General features: G+C 49.6%; 1 protein-coding gene across 1 annotated transcript; it reads right to left on the bottom strand.

Moving 5' to 3' along the window:
* Positions 1-2,977: 2,977 nt before the first annotated feature.
* On the bottom strand, positions 2,978-23,397 carry XPO5 (exportin 5). Its single transcript, XM_053459394.1, has 32 exons — positions 23,189-23,397; positions 22,603-22,724; positions 21,780-21,852; positions 16,760-16,897; positions 15,953-16,135; positions 13,723-13,749; positions 12,836-13,021; positions 11,923-11,999; positions 11,735-11,837; positions 11,542-11,625; positions 11,335-11,460; positions 10,880-10,970; positions 10,463-10,591; positions 9,884-9,993; positions 9,544-9,699; positions 8,871-8,912; positions 8,663-8,752; positions 7,845-8,044; positions 7,594-7,693; positions 7,233-7,414; positions 7,036-7,136; positions 6,798-6,894; positions 6,430-6,566; positions 5,971-6,068; positions 5,549-5,595; positions 5,365-5,459; positions 5,192-5,284; positions 4,943-5,025; positions 4,499-4,606; positions 4,162-4,299; positions 3,872-4,033; positions 2,978-3,763 (listed from the first exon to the last, which is right to left on the bottom strand). Exons 1-32 carry the CDS (start codon positions 23,288-23,290, stop codon positions 3,629-3,631), a joined length of 3,615 nt encoding a protein of 1,204 aa, XP_053315369.1. The 5' UTR covers positions 23,291-23,397; the 3' UTR covers positions 2,978-3,628.
* Positions 23,398-23,489: the final 92 nt, after the last annotated feature.

The following is a 23,489-nucleotide window of genomic DNA, read 5'->3' as shown; positions in this document are numbered from 1 at the left end:
CGCACTACTAGATCCAATAGATCCATATATATATATTACAGTAAGAGCTGTAAATATGTGGAATCCGCTCCCCGAAGACACCGCGCTACCCGATCCAATAGATCCCTTTATATATTACAGTAAGAGCTGTAAATATGATGAATCCCCTCCCCGCAGACACCGCACTACCCGATCCAATAGATCCCTTTATATTACAGTAAGAGCTGTAAATGTGGAATCCCCTCCCCGCAGACACCGCACTACCAGATCCAATAGATCCATATATATTACAGTAAGAGCTGTAAATATGTGGAATCCGCTCCCCGAAGACACCGCGCTACCCGATCCAATAGATCCCTTTATATATTACAGTAAGAGCTGTAAATATGTGGAATCCGCTCCCCGAAGACACTGCGCTACTCAATCCAATAGATCCCTTTATATATGTTACAGTAAGTCATAAATATGTGGAATCCGCTCCCCGCAGACACTGTGCTACCAGATCCAATAGATCCCTTTGTTACAGTAAGTCGTAAATATGTGGAATCCGCTCCCCGCAGACACTGTGCTACCAGATCCAATAGATCCCTTTATATATATTACAGTAAGAGCTGTAAATATGTGGAATCTGCTCCCCGCAGACACTGTGCTACCAGATCCAATAGATTCATATATATATTACAGTAAGAGCTGTAAATGTGGAATCCCCTCCCCGCAGACACCGCACTACCAGATCCAATAGATCCATATATATATTACAGTAAGAGCTGTAAATATGTGGAATCCGCTCCCCGAAGACACCGCGCTACCCGATCCAATAGATCCCTTTATATATTACAGTAAGAGCTGTAAATATGAGGAATCCCCTCCCCGCAGACACCGCACTACCCGATCCAATAGATCCCTTTATATTACAGTAAGAGCTGTAAATGTGGAATCCCCTCCCCGCAGACACCGCACTACCAGATCCAATAGATCCATATATATTACAGTAAGAGCTGTAAATATGTGGAATCCGCTCCCCGAAGACACCGCGCTACCCGATCCAATAGATCCCTTTATATATTACAGTAAGAGCTGTAAATATGTGGAATCCGCTCCCCGAAGACACTGCGCTACTCAATCCAATAGATCCCTTTATATATGTTACAGTAAGTCATAAATATGTGGAATCCGCTCCCCGCAGACACTGTGCTACCAGATCCAATAGATCCCTTTGTTACAGTAAGTCGTAAATATGTGGAATCCGCTCCCCGCAGACACTGTGCTACCAGATCCAATAGATCCCTTTGTTACAGTAAGTCGTAAATATGTGGAATCTGCTCCCCGCAGACACTGTGCTACCAGATCCAATAGATCCCTTTATATATTACAGTAAGAGCTGTAAATGTGGAATCCCCTCCCCGCAGACACCGCACTACTAGATCCAATAGATCCATATATATATATTACAGTAAGAGCTGTAAATATGTGGAATCCGCTCCCCGAAGACACCGCGCTACCCGATCCAATAGATCCCTTTATATATTACAGTAAGAGCTGTAAATATGATGAATCCCCTCCCCGCAGACACCGCACTACCCGATCCAATAGATCCCTTTATATTACAGTAAGAGCTGTAAATGTGGAATCCCCTCCCCGCAGACACCGCACTACCAGATCCAATAGATCCATATATATTACAGTAAGAGCTGTAAATATGTGGAATCCGCTCCCCGAAGACACCGCGCTACCCGATCCAATAGATCCCTTTATATATTACAGTAAGAGCTGTAAATATGTGGAATCCGCTCCCCGAAGACACTGCGCTACTCAATCCAATAGATCCCTTTATATATGTTACAGTAAGTCATAAATATGTGGAATCCGCTCCCCGCAGACACTGTGCTACCAGATCCAATAGATCCCTTTGTTACAGTAAGTCGTAAATATGTGGAATCCGCTCCCCGCAGACACTGTGCTACCAGATCCAATAGATCCCTTTGTTACAGTAAGTCGTAAATATGTGGAATCTGCTCCCCGCAGACACTGTGCTACCAGATCCAATAGATCCCTTTATATATATTACAGTAAGAGCTGTAAATATGTGGAATCTGCTCCCCGCAGACACTGTGCTACCAGATCCAATAGATTCATATATATATTACAGTAAGAGCTGTAAATGTGGAATCCCCTCCCCGCAGACACCGCACTACCAGATCCAATAGATCCATATATATATTACAGTAAGAGCTGTAAATATGTGGAATCCGCTCCCCGAAGACACCGCGCTACCCGATCCAATAGATCCCTTTATATATTACAGTAAGAGCTGTAAATATGAGGAATCCCCTCCCCGCAGACACCGCACTACCCGATCCAATAGATCCCTTTATATTACAGTAAGAGCTGTAAATGTGGAATCCCCTCCCCGCAGACACCGCACTACCAGATCCAATAGATCCATATATATTACAGTAAGAGCTGTAAATATGTGGAATCCGCTCCCCGAAGACACCGCGCTACCCGATCCAATAGATCCCTTTATATATTACAGTAAGAGCTGTAAATATGTGGAATCCGCTCCCCGAAGACACTGCGCTACTCAATCCAATAGATCCCTTTATATATGTTACAGTAAGTCATAAATATGTGGAATCCGCTCCCCGCAGACACTGTGCTACCAGATCCAATAGATCCCTTTGTTACAGTAAGTCGTAAATATGTGGAATCCGCTCCCCGCAGACACTGTGCTACCAGATCCAATAGATCCCTTTGTTACAGTAAGTCGTAAATATGTGGAATCTGCTCCCCGCAGACACTGTGCTACCAGATCCAATAGATCCCTTTATATATATTACAGTAAGAGCTGTAAATATGTGGAATGAGCGGAGGGAGGATGAGCTGATGGGGGGGGCTGATGAGGGGATCTCTTCTTTAAAATGTTTTCACCTTCGCAACATCTTTTCAATAAAATTAACCCCAAAAATATAGAAAACAGATGAAAACTATCATTAAATAGAATTTCAGCTCCTTCCACGTTTATTCAGAGGTCGAGCGGCCGGGAAATAAAGTTCCGTGGCAGTTCCCGTGGTCCCCCCTGGTAACGCGCACTGATTGGGCTCCACGCACCGGATCACCACCTGATCCATTCGCCGATACAATGAACAGAAGAGGAGAAAAGCCGGGGATCGGGGATCGTTCACCGGCAGCTGACAATAAATTAAAGGGTAAGAAGCAGGGGCTGGCGTGGGCCGTGCATGGAATGGATTCTCAGCGTGGGGGCCGCGGGGGCCAAGATACCGTACAGCCAATAGGAGGTGAGCAGAGACTGCGCCTGCCAATGGCCAGTTTGTTACCATGTGCGCTGCCACTGCCTCGGACCCCCTGACAGAGCGAAGAGGGTACAAGAGTCTGTTTAACCGCATCCTCACCGCATGGTGGCCCCCACCGGCCCTCGTGCCGGCACAAACAGAAATTAGTGTTGGGCCAATTTAAAAAAAAATATAGTCCGTGGCGGAGCTCGACGTAATAACAGAACATCCAGAAACCCCCCTGCGGGGCCGGAAATGATACCCCCATAGGGGGAGCGAGGCCCGTCTCTGCCCCTCACTACGAACTCCATGTCCGGCTGACACAGAGGAATGAAAGAGTCCACGGGAGGGGGGGGTCACGGCTGGAACAGAGCAGGAAGGGACCCCTCCAGGAGCGGGTCCGTGTCCCTCGGGGGCCGCACTTTCTTCTGGAACAGAGCAGGCAGGTTCCGGATGTGAACCTCTTTACGGAATTTCTCTCCCAAAGGTTTCTGGGGCAGAAAAAGAAAGAAGGACGTCAGAAAACCGCCACGGGGAGTCCACGTCGCTGCCCCACGCGCCCCCCCTCCTTAGTGGCTGCCCCTCTACCCCGTTCTTACCCCTATGCAGCCCGCGATCAGCCTCTTGAAATGTTCCTTCCGCTTCTTCTCGTTGACTTTCTGCTTCGGGAAGAGAAGCCGCGAATCAAACTGATCCAGGGAATCCGCCGGGATCTCGGGGATCTGCTCCATGACGGAGCGCAGCGCGGGGTACTGCGGCCGCTGGGAAGAGACACAGAGACGTTTTACCCCGCAGCTCATCCGTGACACGCGCCTCAGACTACGATATCCGGGCCGCGGCCCCGACGGCCCCCGGTCTCAGAACCCATTCCCCCCCCCCCTCGCCTTACCAAAGCCTCATAGATCTGGAAGGCCAGATGCACCAGAGCCGCCAGGCAGCCCTCGTGCTGTCCGTGTGTCTGCAGGCCGCGCAGGACGTTGGTGAAGAAACAGACGGCGGCGTCGGACGGCAGCGAGGAGGAGATCACCTGAAACGGAGGGAAGGCGGGTGAACGAAAGCCGAGGGCCCCGACATAGGGCCACAGCAGAGGGTCGCCGGCCGAGACTCTCACCGTTTGGGTAAAATGAGCCATTGGGAGACGCCAGCGCAGCCCCTGCGGCTACCCCCGACATCCTAAACTACCCCAGGATGTAAAGAGCGCCACATGGATTGACCCCCCCCCATACCTGTCTGAGGAGCGGCCAACACAACATGAGAGTGGTCTTCTGGCACGCGATGGTGTCCTTCCACACCAAGGGGCTGTACGCCGTGACCAGCAGCGCCGTGGACGCTTCCTGAAACCAAGAACACCTTCAATGGCAGACGGTAACGCAAACTTCCACCAATCCCAGGCCAGGGTTACTGAGAGCCCTCCCTGCCGCCGGGTACAGAGACCCTCCTTCCATCAATCCCAGGCCAGGGTACAGAGAGCCCCTCCTCCACCAATCCCAGGCCGGGGTACAGAGAGCCCCTCCTCCACCAATCCCAGGCCGGGGTACAGAGAGCCCCTCCTCCACCAATCCCAGGCCAGGGTACAGAGAGCCCCTCCTCCACCAATCCCAGGCCGGGGTACAGAGAGGGGCCCCCCACGTTTCTCATGTGACCTCCCGTTAATAATAATCCCGTCTCACCTCATTCCCCAGCAGGAATCTCCCGAGATCTGTAAGTTCCATGGATCCCGGAGCCGGCGCTTCGGTGGACATCATCTCTTCATCTAGAGAGCAGGTATGTTTACAGGGAGCGGGGGTGAGGAGCGGGGGGGGGGTTTGAGGAGCAGTAATAGGGCATTAAGGTAAGGACATTTATACAACTCAAGGGGGTCAGGAGCGGGGGATGGGCATGCTGGGCAGTGGTCCGATTCCAGTAAGACCCGGTCTCACCTTCAGCATCAGCCGGAGCCGAGCTCAGAACGGCATCGGGGGCCGCGTTCAAAGCGCCGGGATCCGTACTCTTCTTGGTCACGCAGCAAACAACTGAGGAAAGATGCGCGAGAGGATGAGGCGGCGGCGGAAAGGAGGCGCGGGAGCCACACGTGACCTGCGCCCAGACTCACCCATCAGGTCCACCACCTCCCGGCTGAGGAGCCGCACCAGCTGGTCCTCCAGAACCTCGCGGCACTCGCTGCTCTCCTCGGGGTAATCCTCCTCGCTAAGGAAGCAGAGACAGAAGTCAGGGGCCGCCCAGACCACAATCCCCTCCCCCGACCACCGGCAGCCGCTCCGCGCCCCCCCACTCACCTCACAAGGTCTCGCTGGTTCACGTAAAGCCATTTGTGGGACAATCTCTGCAAGACAAGAGAGGCAGGGTTTGCGGGGTAATGTTTGGGGGCCTGAGGGGCATCTTGCAGGGTAATACCCCCGACAACAGTCTGTATCCAGAGAGAAGCTGAGAAACGCGGAGAACCCCCTCTACACGCAAATAGACACGGAGACAAACCCCCCTCTACACGCAGAGAACCCCCCTCTACACGCAGACAGCCAAACCCCCCTCTACTCGCAGACATGCAGAGAGCCCCCCCTTTACACGCAAGGTCCACTTGGCTCCAGCAACTGCTGCCGAGACCCCCGCGTCTCACCCGCCATACATATAAAGTACCCGGGGGGGGGGAGTAATTGTGTTAAACGGGACTACACGCGCTGTACTCCGAGCCTCTTCTCACCTGCTGCAGGTAATTAAGAAGGGGTCCGAGGATCGGGACCACCGCGCTCTCGTAGCGCTCGGGTGGGCAGGACAGGACGAACGGACGCACAAACAGTCGTACAGATCAGCCGTTAAGGAGACGTAGTCCACAGCGGCCCCCAGGAGCCGTCACTAACACAGCCAGACAGTAACAGCAGATGGGCCCCCGTCTATAATCAGTCGCTGGTCTCGTCTTAATCCCCTCACTGTATTACCCTCTACCACTTCTGCTGGGAGACTGTTCCACTTATCCACCACCCACCCTCTCAGTCTTAGATTCAGAAGCCATATGCCTATATTCCCTTACAACTTCTGCTGGGAGACTGTTCCGCTTACCCACCACCCCGTAACAAGTTATACCGGGCATGTGCCACGTCTCGGCAGCGGATAACCCCAACCCCCCGGCGAGCGGCCACGTGCCACGCGGCAGGAAGGATATGCAGCACAGGGCGCAGGCGGAAGTCGGGGACGTGGTCCAGGTTGGTGAAGACCGAGTCCAGCAGCCGCGGCACCAAATCCGGCATCCCGTAGAAATCCTGCTGCAGACGAGAGCCGCAATCCCCCAGGATCTGGTAGCTGCACACGGAAAGGACACGGGAAGGGGAAGGACATGGGACGGGGAGGGGAAGACACGTGTGAGAATGGCCCATGTCACGGTGCGGACCACGTGGGAGATAAAAGGGTGATGTAGACAGAAAGGGGGCAGCTGCCTCCTGACCTCACGGACTCGGGGGGGGGGCAGCACGTGGCGTGCTGTAAGTGGGGGGGACGTGTGCACACAGCAATCACGTGGAAGGTAAAACTCACCAACTTTCAAACAGGGAGAAGAAGAAGCCCTGCATGCGCTCCTGTAAAGTTTTATACACCGGCGTGTCTGAGCCGTCCACGCCGGGCAGTGGGATGCCTAGAAGGGCAAGAGAGTCAGTGGGACAGCACCACAAATGCCCCACTAGCAGTCCGGTGTACCTGCCCCACCACCACTACGCCACCGGTACCAGTCCGGGGTCCTCCACACACCCCAGGGCCACGCCAGGCAGCTCCTCACCCAGGATGGTTTTCCTGTCCACGTCCAGGATGTCCGTGGCCTTGGTGAACGTCTCTCCCATCTTCTTCTGCAGATCGGGCCGGTAGAGAGCGTTCTGCGTCCTGGAACGAGAGCGCCGCGTTTAGACCGCCTGTCCCACAGACCACCCGTCCCACGGACCGCCAAATACCCCCCGGAGTCGCCCGAACCCCACTCACCGAAGCAGAGTGAACAGCGTGTCCAGGAGCTGCAGGATGGCCTCGCCGCAGGGGTATCGGTAGACGGGGGTCCCGGCGGCGGAGTAACCGGCCACAAACCCACCACGTTTTGCCTCCTCTGGGTCGCTGGGCCACGATGTGCGCTTCGCTATCCGGACCATCGCGTAGAGGCAGAAGGAGAGCTGAGAAAGATCAAGGGGGCCGCCGGTCAGCGTCACTCGGGGTAAGCGAGCCCAACCGGGGGGGGGGGGGGCTGGTAAGAAAACCCAGGGGGACTGCCTGTTTGGAGCGCGCCGGCTGCATTGTGGGGGTGTCAGGAGGCCGCAGCCACGAGCCGTGACTAACGGGGCATGTGGCTCACCCGGTTGCGATTCTGCCGGCACGGGTCCTCCTCGGCCAGGGGGCCGCTCATCGCATCGGCGCCAACAAACGAAATCAGCTCCTCCGGCCCCGAAATCGCTCTGCGGATTCAAAACAAAACCCGAGGTGAGACGAGTGCCGGCAGAGACACGGCAGAGACACGGCAGAGACACGGCAGAGACACGGCAGAGACACGGCAGAGACACGGCAGAGACACGGCAGAGACACGGCAGAGACACGCGTGGCCCTTACCTCTGCACCTCCGCAGACAGCCAGATGTGGAGCAGAGGACTCAGCAGCTCGCGCAGGAACAGCCGCTGCTTCTCGAAGTCCTTCAGCTGGTTGCTGACCAGAACCAGAACCTCCATCATGGTGGCTCGCTCCATCTGCCCCGCCAGCCGCTCCTCCGCCAGCATCTGCTTCACGTGGCTGCACAGGAAATCGAAGTGCGGCTGCGGGGACACAACGCGGGGGTCACGGGGGGGTATCCGGGGGTATATCAGACGTATGGGGCATCAAACGTATGGGCCGTATCCGGGGGGGTATCAGACGTATGGGCCGTATCCGGGGGGTATCAGACGTATGGGCCGTATCCGGGGGGGGTATCAGACGTATGGGCCGTATCCGGGGGGGGTATCAGACGTATGGGCCGTATCCGGGGGGGTATCAGACGTATGGGCCGTATCCGGGGGGGTAATCAGACGTATGGGCCGTATCCGGGGGGGTAATCAGACGTATGGGCCGTATCCGGGGGGGTAATCAGACGTATGGGCCGTATCCGGGGGGGGATTTCAGACGTATGGGCCGTATCCGGGGGGGGCAATCAGACGTATGGGCCGCATCCGGGAGGGTAATCAGAGGTATGGGCCGTATCCGGGGGAGTATCAGAGGTATGGGGCGTGTCAGGGGTATCAGATGTAAGGGGCATTCAGGGGTGGAGGGGTATCAAACATATTGGCTGTATTGGGGGGTCTCAGAGGTATGGGCCGTATCCGGGGGGTAATCAGAGGTATGGGTCGTATCGGGGGTATTCGTGGGGCATCGGGGGGAGGGGTATCCGGGGTACTCACCAGGACCAGCTCGGGGGAGTTGGAGCAGATCTTTACGAGCGAGCTGCACGCGTGTCTGCGGACGTTCCTCGCTGCGCGGGATTGCGTGTCCTGAGAGACAGATGACGTCACAACTGAGACCCCTCCCTACACCCAACGGAGGCGGTACCAGGGGCCACATCCCGCCCCCAAGGGCCACGACACAAACCCCGCCCCGCAGGAGCCTTACCTTCCCGTCACCGGAGGACACGAAAGTCACAGCGCCGAATAACTGCGGAGACATTTAACTATACATTATACAGGGCACCCCGCCAATACAACTATACAATATTCATTATACAGGGCACCCCGCCAATACAACTGTACATTATACATTATACAGGGCACCCCGCCAATACAACTATACAATATTCATTATACAGGGCACCCCGCCGATACAACTATACATTATACATTATACAGGGCACCCCGCCAATACAACTATACATTATACATACAGGGGCCGGCTCACTGATTTATCTATACATTATACAGGGGGCCGGTCACTGATTAATCTATACATTATACAGGGGCCGGTCACTGATTTATCTATACATTATACAGGGCCGGCTCGCTGATTTATCTATACATTATACAGGGGGCCGGCTCGCTGATTTATCTATACATTATACAGGGGGCCGGTCACTGATTTATCTATACATTATACAGGGGCCGGTCACTGATTTATCTATACATTATACAGGGGGCCGGTCACTGATTTATCTATACATTATACAGGGGCCGGGTCGCTGATTTATCTATACATTATACAGGGGCCGGTCACTGATTTATCTATACATTATACAGGGGGCCGGCTCACTGATCTATACATCATACAGGGCCGGCTCCCGGGGGCCACGCACCTTGGACAGCACCAGCGGCATGCACGCAGTCACGTAGCGGATGAAGGGGAAGAAGGACGACAGGTTGCTGAGGACGCAGGACAGGATGACCGGGTCGTTGGTCTCGTAGGTCAGGACGGCCTTCAGAAGCTCCACACCTTCTGCGATGAGACCCTCCTGTGGGACGAGACGCCACGTCAGAGACGGGGGTCCACAGACTGCCCCTCCTGTCACCCACCGGGGGTCCGCAGCAGGCCGGTTACCGGCAGACTTCAAACTCAGGGTTACGGATCCCGTGTCGCCTACATACTAAAAATATAACTGCCTTCCTGAAAGCCCCCGGGGGCCACGACTCGCTTACCTCCTCCTTGACCACGAAGAGGCAGCGGCGGGTGATGCACTCGCAGAAAAAAGTCATGGCGTCCCACTGAGCGAAGGTGGGAGACGGCAGGGAGCCGGGGCCCTTCCCCACTGCAAGAGACAGAGCGTCAGAGAGCAGCCGCTGCACGGGGGCCCAGGGAGGAATAAGCCCATCAGTGGAGCCACAGCGGTCACGGAACAAAGGGCCACTAGCCCACAGAACGACAGCCATGTAGGTCACGGGACGGGCGGTAAGGCAGGCGTTACAGCGGTTTTTGGGGGGATGGTAACGGGGGGCCCGGCAGGAGTTACAGCGGGTTTTGGGGGGCACGGGAAGGTAACGGGGGGCTTGGCAGGAGTTACAGCGGGTTTTGGGGGGACACGGGACAGTAACGGGGGGCTCGGCCAGAGATACAGCGGGTTTTGGGGGGCACGGCACGGTAACGGGGGGCTCGGCAGGAGTTACAGCGGGTTTTGGGGGACGGCAACAGGGGGCCCGGCAGGAGTTACAGCAGGTTTTGGGGGGCACAGGACGGTAAGACGGGGCCCGGCAGGAGTTACAGCAGGTTCCGGAACGTACGGTTCTGCGGCGTGGTGTCCGGCGGGGCCACCAGCTGGTACCGGAGCCATTCTCCTGCCATGCGGAAGCCGGTGAGAGGGTCCAGGCTGCTCGCTGCCGCCACGGTGATCCCCAGCAACGATCTGAAAGCTAAGGGGCAGAACGACACGTTAACAACATACCAAAGGGACACGGTATCGGGGGGCCACGCAGTATCAGGGGGGGCCGCGGGGGTGTGCTGCACACGCCGTATCAGGGGGCCACATAAACTCACTGCACCCCACACAGTTAATAGAGGGATACGGGGACCCCAGTTGTGAATTTTCTCGTGTATTATAATGTAACGGGGGTAGTTTTGTGGGGGGTAGGTGTGTGGGGGGAGGGGGGCAGATCGGTGGGATTAACCCCTTACTCGGCAGATCACTCCAAGTAACTCACAGCTGAAGGCGTTGCTGAAATCCTCGTCGCTGTCGAAGTCCAGGCGAGAAAATTCACTGCCGGGGCCGTCAGTCTGCGAAGGGAACCCCACCTGAGATGGAAGAGAGGGGGCGGGGAGGCAGAAGAGAGAGGGCTGTGAGGCGGAAGAGAGCGGACGGGGAGGCGGAAGAGCGCGGGCGGGGAGGCGGAAGAGCGCCGGCGGGGAGGCGGAAGAGCGCCGGCGGGGAGGCGGAAGAGCGCGGGCGGGGAGGCGGAAGAGCGCGGGCGGGGAGGCGGAAGAGGGCGGGCGGGGAGGCGGAAGAGGGCGGGCGGGGAGGCGGAAGAGGGCGGGCGGGGAGGCGGAAGAGGGCGGGCGGGGAGGCGGAAGAGAGCGGGCGGGGAGGCGGAAGAGAGCGGGCGGGGAGGCGGAAGAGAGCGGGCGGGGAGGCGGAAGAGAGCGGGCAGCTCAATCTCACCTTCACAAAGTTTGTGGTGGAGACGCGCAGGAATTTGGGCACCGCGGCCAGAAGCTGGGGGTCTTTGGACAGGACTTCGTGTCTGAAGAGAGCCCCCCACGTGCTGACGGTGGAAGATTTCAGAAACTGGGAATGAAAATACAATAAGTGTGAGACGCCCGGCAGGAGACCCCCATCCCACCGACGGCCACCCGCGGGGTCACTGACCAGACTGGGGTGTCTCGTGAAGGCGAGTAACGCGTCCAGGTACTTTCCAAACGTCTCCGGGGTCTTCGCTTGGGTGTCAGTGGCCTGAGTGTGCAAAGGAAACGCGTCACCGCCAATCGTAACCCCCCCGACAATCGTAACCCCCCCCGACAATCGTAACCCCCCCCGGCCGCCAACAATCGCGGATTCTCACCGAGATCAGGGAGCAGACCTGGTTCCCCAAAGCGCACAAAACCTGGCAAAGCCTTTTCAGGAAGACGTACGATTTCTCCACCAACCCCTCGACATCGGCCATCCTGCGGGGCGGAATAACCATTAGTACGAGACCCGGGGCAGATGAGAGCAGCACAGGGCCAGGGAGCAGGGAGAGCCGATACTCACTGAGCGGCACTCAGGATGTAATCCATGGCGTTCTCTCTGAACAGGACGAGGAGCGGCGCCCGATCCTCCAGCTTACCCTGTGAGAGAGACCCGGATTTATACATTATACAGGGGCCCCGGCTACCTTACATATCTATACATTATACAGGGGGCCGGCCACTGATTTATCTATACATTATACAGGGGCCCCGGCTACCTTACATATCTATACATTATACAGGGGGCTGGCCACTGATTTATCTATACATTATACAGGGGCCCTGGCTACCTTACATAGCTATACATTATACAGGGGCCCCAGCTACCTTACATATCTATACATTATACAGGGGGCCGGCCACTGATTTATCTATACATTATACAGGGGCCCCGGCTACCTTACATAGCTATACATTATACAGGGGCCCCGGCTACCTTACATATCTATACATTATACAGGGGGCCGGCCACTGATTTATCTATACATTATACAGGGGCCCCGGCTACCTTACATAGCTATACATTATACAGGGGCCCCGGCTACCTTACATATCTATACATTATACAGGGGGCCGGCCACTGATTTATCTATACATTATACAGGGGGCCAGCCACTGATTTATCTATACATTATACAGGGGGCCGGCCACTGATTTATCTATACATTATACAGGGGGCCGGCCACTGATTTATCTATACATTATACAGGGGGCCGGCCACTGATTTATCTATACAATATACAGAGGGGGGCGGTCACTGACTTATCTATACAGGGGCCGGTCACTGATTTATCTATACATTATACAGGGGCCGGTCACTGATTTATCTATACATTATACAGGGGGCCGGTCACTGATTTATCTATGCATTATACAGGGGGCCGGCTCGCTAATTAAACTATACATTAATCAGGAGCCACGCGAGTCACACTCACCTTCCTGCTGACCGCGATGAGCAGGCACTCGGCTGCCTCCACCTGGAGCTCCGTCTCCCCCAGCAGGACGCACAGCATCTCCAGCAGCTTGCAGTTCTCGGCCACGATGTGAGCGACCGGCACCCAATCGATGTAACCGGCAAGAGTATTAAGAGAGGCCACGGCCACGCGGCACAGACCCACCGCCTGAAAGGAGAGGAGACATCATCGTGCCGGCAGCGAGACAGCATGGCGGGGACATCACGTGACCTCAGAGAGTGCGCTGCGCCAGCCGAGACCGCGGAACAGACATAGATGTGACCTCAGAGAGCGCGCTGCGCCGGCCGAGACCGCGGGACAGACATAGATGTGACCTCAGAGAGCGCGCTGCGCCGGCCGAGACCGCGGAACAGACATAGATGTGACCTCAGAGAGCGCGCTGCGCCGGCCGAGACCGCGGGACAGACATAGATGTGACCTCAGAGAGCGCGCTGCGCCGGCCGAGACCGCGGGACAGACATAGATGTGACCTCAGAGAGCGCGCTGCGCCGGCCGAGACCGCGGGACAGACATAGATGTGACCTCAGAGAGCGCGCTGCGCCGGCCGAGACCGCAGAACAGACATGGATGTGACCTCAGAGAGCGCGCTGCGCCGGCCGAGACCGCAGAACAGACATGGATGTGACCTCAGAGAGCGCGCTGCGCCGGCCGAGACCGCGGGACAGACATAGATGTGACCTCAGAGAGCGCGCTGCGCCGGCCGGGTCCTGAGACACGGATCTTCTCTATGGGAAAGACGCCTGAGAGACGGCAGCAGCCGCCCGCCTCGTACCCACTACCCATCACGGCCACGCCGGCCCCGGGGGGCACAGAGCGGACAGGACGGCCGAGGGGCCACGCGGTCTCACCTTCAGCTTCTGCACGGAATCGTTTTTCTGGAAGACAAACAAAAAAAGAAAAAAATTTATAAAAACATCAGATGGAAACGACACAAAACTCTACAGAACGCGCCCAAAGGCCCCCCCCGCTACCGACAGCACCCCTTACCCAACCAGACCCATTACACGGGGGGGTATACTACTACATTCACCCCCCCCGCTACCGACAGCACCCCTAACCCAACCAGACCCATTACACCGGGGGGGGTATACTACTACATTCACCCCCCCGCTACCCACAGCACCCCTTACCCAACCAGACCCATTACACGGGGGGGGTATACTACTACATTCACACCCCCCCCGCTACCGACAGCACCCCTTACCCAACCAGACCCATTACACGGGGGGGTATACTACTACATTCACACCCCCCCCCGCTACCGACAGCACCCCTTACCCAACCAGACCCATTACACGGGGGGGGGGTATACTACTACATTCACACCCCCCCCGCTACCGACAGCACCCCTTACCCAACCAGACCCATTACACGGGGGGGGGGTATACTACTACATTCACACCCCCCCCGCTACCGACAGCACCCCTTACCCAACCAGACCCATTACACGGGGGGGGTATACTACTACATTCACCCCCCCGCTACCCACAGCACCCCTTACCCAACCAGACCGATTACACGGGGGGTATACTACTACATTCACCCCCCCGCTCCCGACAGCACCCCTTACCCAACCAGACCCATTACACGGGGGGGCGCAGAATACTAATACATTCACCCCCCCCCCGCTACCGACAGCACCCCTTACCCAACCAGACCGATTACACGGGGGGGTATACTACTACATTCACCCCCCGCTACCGACAGCACCCCTTACCCAACCAGACCCATTACACGGGGGGGGGGATACTAATACATTCACCCCCCCCCACGCTACCGACAGCACCCCTTACCCAACCAGACCCATTACACGGGGGGTATACTACTACATTCACCCCCCCCCGCTACCGACAGCACCCCTTACCCAACCAGACCCATTACACGGGGGGGGTATACTACTACATTCACCCCCCCCCGCTACCGACAGCACCCCTTACCCAACCAGACCCATTACACGGGGGGGGGGATACTAATACATTCACCCCCCCCCACGCTACCGACAGCACCCCTTACCCAACCAGACCCATTACACGGGGGCGCAGAATACTAATAAATTCACCCCCCCCCCGCTACCGGCAGCACCCCTTACCCAACCAGACCCATTACACGGGGGGGGGATACTAATACATTCACCCCCCCCCCGCTACCGACAGCACCTCTTACCCAACCAGACCCATTACACGGGGGGGGGTATACTACTACATTCACCCCCCCGCTACCGACAGCACCCCTTACCCAACCAGACCCATTACACGGGGGGGCGCAGAATACTAATACATTCACCCCCCCCCACGCTACCGACAGCACCCCTTACCCAACCAGACCCATTACACGGGGGGGGTATACTACTACATTCACACCCCCCCCCCGCTACCGACAGCACCCCTTACCCAACCAGACCCATTACACGGGGGGTATACTACTACATTTACCCCCCCCGCTACCGACAGCACCCCTTACCCAACCAGACCCATTACACGGGGGGGGGGATACTAATACATTCACCCCCCCCCCACGCTACCGACAGCACCCCTTACCCAACCAGACCCATTACACGGGGGCGCAGAATACTAATAAATTCACCCCCCCCGCTACCGGCAGCACCCCTTACCCAACCAGACCCATTACACGGGGGGGGGGGGATACTAATACATTCACCCCCCCCGCTACCGACAGCACCTCTTACCCAACCAGACCCATTACACGGGGGGGGGGGTATACTACTACATTCACCCCCCCGCTACCGACAGCACCCCTTACCCAACCAGACCCATTACACGGGGGGGCGCAGAATACTAATACATTCACCCCCCCCGCTACCGACAGCACCCCTTACCCAACCAGACCCATTACACGGGGGGGGGGAATTACTAATACATTCACCCCCCCCGCTACCGGCAGCACCCCTTACCCAACCAGACCCATTACACGGGGGGGGGATACTACTACATTCACCCCCCCGCTACCGACAGCACCCCTTACCCAACCAGACCCATTACACGGGGGGGGGAATTACTAATACATTCACCCCATGGGCACCCAATAAACAGTACGTGTGCCAACTGGCACGGATCATACCAGGACTTGGTACTGCGCCACGCTCTCCCGCAGGATACTCAGCATGAAGGCGAACAGCTTGTCCATGTTCTGCGTCATCGTCGTGTGGATGTCCTTCCTGCGCTGCGCCGGCAGAGACTGGAAGGTGACGACGTCTTCAGCCAATCGCAGCAGGATCAGCATCACCAGCTCCGTCTGCGTCTCCTGCCGGCCAAACAGAGAACCCGTCACCGACCGACCGACCACCCGCCCGCCGGGGGCCACTCGCAAGGACCACCGGGAACTAATGACTGGAAAAGGTGTAAGGGTCAGTCCTGCCAAGGGCCACCAGGTACTAGTGACCGGGACACTCCTGCCGAGGGCCACCAGGTACTAGTGACCGGGACACTCCTGCCGAGGGCCACCAGGTACTAGTGACCAGGCCACTCCTGCCGAGGGCCACCAGGTACTAGTGACCGGGCCACTCCTGCCGAGGGCCACCAGGTACTAGTGACGGGGACACTCCTGCCGAGGGCCACCAGGTACTAGTGACCGGGACACTCCTGCCAAGGGCCACCAGGTACTTGTGACCGGGACACTCCTGCCGAGGGCCACCAGGTACTAGTGACCGGGCCACTCCTGCCGAGGGCCACCAGGTACTAGTGACCGGGACACTCCTGCCGAGGGCCATTGAGGAATTTTTTTGGGGTTGATTTTGAGTTAAGGACGGCTCACAGAGGTGCCGACTGGACCCGCTAACTAGTAACACCCCATGGTGCCCGCTACACGGTGCCTGCTACACTGTGCCGGACGTGGCACTCGGGGGCCGCGCGGAGGGAAGGTTCGTACCCCTTGCTTGGTGAGGGCTTCCAGCTCGTTCAGCATGTCCGGCCAGTACTGCGGCCACTCGCGCTTTATCATCTCCACCACGATGCGGCCAAACACGTCCTTAACGTGGCCTTCCTCCTCCAGGACGGAATGCATACCCTGCAGAGGGGCAGAAACGTGAAATAACCTGCCCCGGGGCGCACTAATTACCCCCTTCTGCTGCCATCACAACGCACACGATTTGGGGTGCAGATAAACCTGTACCTTGGAAAAGCTATAGGTTCCACTTTAATGAATAGAATATATTTTATATAGATAGATATATATATATATATATATATATATACTCTATTATCTATATACGTATACGTTATTATATAAAATATATAGAAGTACTTTAATGAATAGAATATATTATATATATATATATATGTATACGTTATTATATAAAATATATAGAAGTACTTTAATGAATAGAAAATATATATATATATATATATATATATATATGTATACGTTATTATATAAAATATATAGAAGTACTTTAATGAATAGAATATATTTTATATAGATATATATATATACACTCTATATGTATACGTTATTATATAAAATATATAGAAGTACTTTAATGAATAGAATATATTTTATATAGATATATATATATATACTCTATTATCTATATACGTATACGTTATTATATAAAATATATAGAAGTACTTTAATGAATAGAATATATTTTATATAGATAGATATATATATATATATATATATATACACTCTATATGTATACGTTATTATATAAAATATATAGAAGTACTTGATTAGAATTATATGTTATTACGCACATACTTTTGATTAATGAATATAATTCTATAATGACCTATATCATATATTACATATTTCTAAATATTTCTTATATCCGTACTTTTAATATATTTATTAAAAGTACTGATTATATATATATAATATATATATACATACACACACACACGTATATATCATTACACAGGTACTTTTATTAAATAGAAATATATATATATGCAAACAGGGAAAAGAAAAAATGTCGGTGCGCTAAGCTAGTCTCAGGCTCAAATAATATAAATGTATAATACGAGGCCTACCAAACAGGTGTAAGCATGCTGCAAAAACAGTGTAATGGCTGTACAATGTATACAAAAAACAAAAACTGTCTGCGCTTCTCACCCTAATAAAGTTGGCAACAAATATATAAACATAATATAAATGAGAGGTTTTGGTTATGTGAATTGGCCAAAGCATAATTAAGCTCACCCGCCACGTCAAGGCACACTCTCAATAGGGTGAGAACCGACTCTCACCTCCTACGTAGTGGGCACACAAAGCAGTTTATACGGCTACCAAAACCTTATTAATGTATATATATATATATATGCATTATTCTAGCTAGTGTTAATGAATAGAATATATATTATACAGATCCTTTTAATTCATGAATACACACATATATATTTATAGGTAGTTTTAATGAATGGAATATATATCATACAGATACATTTAATTAACGAATACACACATTATATGGATACACGTACACACACATGATTTTATAGGAAGTTTTAATGAATGGAATATATATCATATAGATACTTTTAATTAATGAATACACATTATATAAATATTATTTTAAAGGAAGTTTTAATGAATGGAATATATATTCTATAGATACTGTTAATTAACGAATACACATTATATATATATAGATTATTAGAGGAAGTTTTAATGAATAGATTATATTATTATATATAAACAAAAGATATAGCATGTAACGCACTTTTTTGAGAAAGGCTCATTGAGAGCCGGAACGTTGGACTTTCACCAAGTCAATACATTTTATAAAAAGAAGACCCGCTGAGTGCATCAACTTTATTTGCTGTATATGTTATATAGATACTTTTAATTAATGAATACAAACATTATATATATATATATATACGATATTATAGGAAGTTTTAATGAATAGAATATATATTATTATATAGATACTTTGAATAAATTATACACGCATTATATATATATATATATATATATACACATATATAATTTTAAAGGCAGCTTTAATGAATGGAATATATATCATATAGATACTTTTAATTAATGAATACACATTATATATATATATAGATTAATAGAGGAAGCTTTAATGAATGGAATATATATTCTATAGATACTTTTAATTAATGAATACACATTATATATATAGATTATTAGAGGAAGCTTTAATGAATGGAATATATATTCTATAGATACTTTTAATTAATAAATACACATTATATATATAGATTATTAGAGGAAGCTTTAATGAATGGAATATATATCATATAGATACTTTTAATTAATGAATACACATTATATATATAGATTATTAGTGGAAGTTTTAATGAATGGAATATATATCCTATAGATACTTTTAATTAATAAATACACATTATATATATAGATTATTAGAGGAAGTTTTAATGAATGGAATATATATTCTATAGATACTTTTAATTAATGAATACACATTATATATATAGATTATTAGAGGAAGTTTTAATGAATAGAATATATATTATTATATAGATACTTTTAATTAATAAATACACATTATATATATAGATTATTAGAGGAAGCTTTAATGAATGGAATATATATTCTATAGATACTTTTAATTAATGAATACACATTATATATATAGATTATTAGAGGAAGCTTTAATGAATGGAATATATATCATATAGATACTTTTAATTAATGAATACACATTATATATATAGATTATTAGTGGAAGTTTTAATGAATGGAATATATATCCTATAGATACTTTTAATTAATGAATACACATTATATATATAGATTATTAGAGGAAGTTTTAATGAATGGAATATATATTCTATAGATACTTTTAATTAATGAATACACATTATATATATAGATTATTAGAGGAAGCTTTAATGAATAGAATATATATTATTATATAGATACTTTTAATTAATAAATACACATTATATATATAGATTATTAGAGGAAGCTTTAATGAATGGAATATATATTCTATAGATACTTTTAATTAATAAATACACATTATATATATAGATTATTAGAGGAAGCTTTAATGAATAGAATATATATTCTATAGATACTTTTAATTAATGAATACACATTATATATATAGATTATTAGAGGAAGTTTTAATGAATAGAATATATATTATTATATAGATACTTTTAATTAATGAATACACATTATATATATAGATTATTAGAGGAAGCTTTAATGAATGGAATATATATCATATAGATACTTTTAATTAATGAATACACATTATATATATAGATTATTAGAGGAAGCTTTAATGAATGGAATATATATCCTATAGATACTTTTAATTAATAAATACACATTATATATATAGATTATTAGAGGAAGTTTTAATGAATAGAATATATATTATTATATAGATACTTTTAATTAATGAATACACATTATATATATAGATTATTAGAGGAAGCTTTAATGAATGGAATATATATTCTATAGATACTTTTAATTAATGAATACAAACATTATATATATATAGATTATTAGAGGAAGTTTTAATGAATAGAATATATATTATTATATAGATACTTTTAATTAATAAATACACATTATATATATATAGATTATTAGAGGAAGTTTTAATGAATAGAATATATATTATTATATAGATACTTTTAATTAATGAATACACATTATATATATAGATTATTAGAGGAAGCTTTAATGAATGGAATATATATTCTATAGATACTTTTAATTAATAAATACACATTATATATATAGATTATTAGAGGAAGCTTTAATGAATGGAATATATATTATATAGATACTTTTAATTAATGAATACACATTATATATATAGATTATTAGTGGAAGTTTTAATGAATGGAATATATATCCTATAGATACTTTTAATTAATGAATACACATTATATATATAGATTATTAGTGGAAGTTTTAATGAATGGAATATATATCCTATAGATACTTTTAATTAATGAATACACATTATATATATAGATTATTAGTGGAAGTTTTAATGAATGGAATATATATCCTATAGATACTTTTAATTAATGAATACACATTATATATATAGATTATTAGAGGAAGCTTTAATGAATGGAATATATATCCTATAGATACTTTTAATTAATGAATACACATTATATATATAGATTATTAGAGGAAGCTTTAATGAATGGAATATATATTATTATATAGATACTTTTAATTAATAAATACACATTATATATATAGATTATTAGAGGAAGCTTTAATGAATGGAATATATATCCTATAGATACTTTTAATTAATGAATACACATTATATATATAGATTATTAGAGGAAGCTTTAATGAATGGAATATATATCCTATAGATACTTTTAATTAATGAATACACATTATATATATATAGATTATTAGTGGAAGTTTTAATGAATGGAATATATATCCTATAGATACTTTTAATTAATGAATACACATTATATATATAGATTATTAGAGGAAGCTTTAATGAATGGAATATATATCCTATAGATACTTTTAATTAATGAATACACATTATATATATAGATTATTAGTGGAAGTTTTAATGAATGGAATATATATCCTATAGATACTTTTAATTAATGAATACACATTTTATATATATATAGATTATTAGAGGAAGCTTTAATGAATGGAATATATATCCTATAGATACTTTTAATTAATGAATACACATTATATATATATAGATTATTAGTGGAAGTTTTAATGAATGGAATATATATCCTATAGATACTTTTAATTAATGAATACACATTATATATATATAGATTATTAGTGGAAGTTTTAATGAATGGAATATATTAAAGGATCTTTTAATGAATGGAATGTATATTATTAGATACTTTTAATTAATGAATATAATTCTATGATTTTATAGGAAGTTTCATAAAATAATAAAAGCCGCGATGGCGACAGGACTCACGCTGGATATGAGCTCCATGACGCTATTCTTTAGAAACACTTTGTCCTCAGCAGCCATGTTATTCCACCGGAACCTGCAGGGAAAAGGAAAGGGTTAACCGCGGCGGCCGTTACCGGGACACGATAAGTAAACGGTAGCTTCAGAGCAGCCCCCCCGGGTTCTCTTTCTTTGGCTTCCTCAGCGCTCCCAAGAGACCCTCCTTACGTGGCCTGCTAGCCGGGATCCGAGAGAGAGAGAATTCAGCCGTTTAGCGAATGTCACCCTTACTACGGGGTCCGGCAGCTGCCCCGGTAAACCCGTAGCTCTGAGAAGCCCCTTGCACGGCAAACAGTTACCCCCACAAGCCTCCGACTCCTAGGAACAGGCCAGACAAATACCCCCAGACAGCCCACAAAGGGCAAAGCCTAACGCACTAGCCCCTTAACCCTTGTGCTGCTAGTGGCTGGAGAACACGGGGCTTCACGCACACAGCCCCCTCCGCATCACTCTTTCTAGGACAAGCGGCACCATCTGCCCCCGGCTGCCCCCCGTGTGCCCGTCCAGCCGTGACTGCAGCCTGCAGACTGAAACCGCAGCAGCTGACGACTTTGCATAAATCCGCTCACGTGTCGCAACCGCGCCGAACGATCGCTCACTAGAGAGCAACGCGGGGCCCGAGAGGGTTAATGGCAGATTACGTCACATGACGTACGACTATACAAGTCACCGGGGCAAATACAGCGAGCGTGGTGCATCATGTGATGTCATGGAAGGAAGCAGCTCCACAACTTGGAAGACCCAACAACCGCCCCCTCCAGCATCCGAGGCGGTCTGGGCTACTCACTTGATGACATGCTCCAGGACCTGCAGGCCGAAGTGTCTGACCACCGCCAGCTGGGACTTGTCTGCGAGATGCAGGCCACACGGCACGCACATGGGGCAGTTCTCCTTAAACTCCTCGCAGAACTGGGGGAGATAGTGGGGGTAATTATATTGGGTAACAAATTGACGCCAATCACCCCTGACAACATAATCCCCCCCCCCAAAATTCACCGAATGCGCCCTGACCCCTCGTCATATCCATTGTCCACGTTATTTGCCCCAGTGTCCCACGTTATATGCCCCCAGTGTCCCACGTTATATGCCCCCAGTGTCCCTTTCTCAGCTCCTGCACCCCTCCTGTCCTCTCATCTCCTTTCCTTGTATCCCCCAGTAAACCCCCGATGTCCCCTGCCACCATTTCCCCCCTCACCCATCATCCCCCCCGATCCCCCTCACCCATTATTTTCTCTGTCCCCTTGTGCCCCCTCACCCATTTTTTTCTCTCTCCCCCTTGTCCCCCTCAACCATTATATTCTCTCTCCCCCCTTATCCGCTCTCACCCATCAGCCCCCCCCCGGTTGCACCGTCCCCGGTCCCCTCTGTTCTACCTTTAATGCCTCCAGGCGGTACTGCTGGCTGGACTCCGGTGCCATTATAACGGTGACCGCCTGCACCAGCTGCTCACACAGCGCGTTCACCTGCTCCGCCATGTCCCCGACACACACCGGCTGGGCCACCCGAGACCGCGAGGAGCAGAGACACCAGAGGCTCCGCTGCTCTACTGCGCATGCGCCGAGCTCCGGCGTGGGGGACGCCGCGCGTGCGCTCTGTTACCCCTCAGGCTGTCGGCGCCGGGCTACACTCCGCGCATGCGTCGCACGGGTTCGTCCAGGTAGGGCGCATGCGCAA

The sequence above is a fragment of the Spea bombifrons genome, chromosome 3 (genome assembly GCF_027358695.1).
Source record: "Spea bombifrons isolate aSpeBom1 chromosome 3, aSpeBom1.2.pri, whole genome shotgun sequence".
NCBI classification, from domain to species: Eukaryota; Metazoa; Chordata; class Amphibia; order Anura; family Pelobatidae; genus Spea; species Spea bombifrons.
This window is presented reverse-complemented; position numbering and strand designations above follow the sequence as displayed.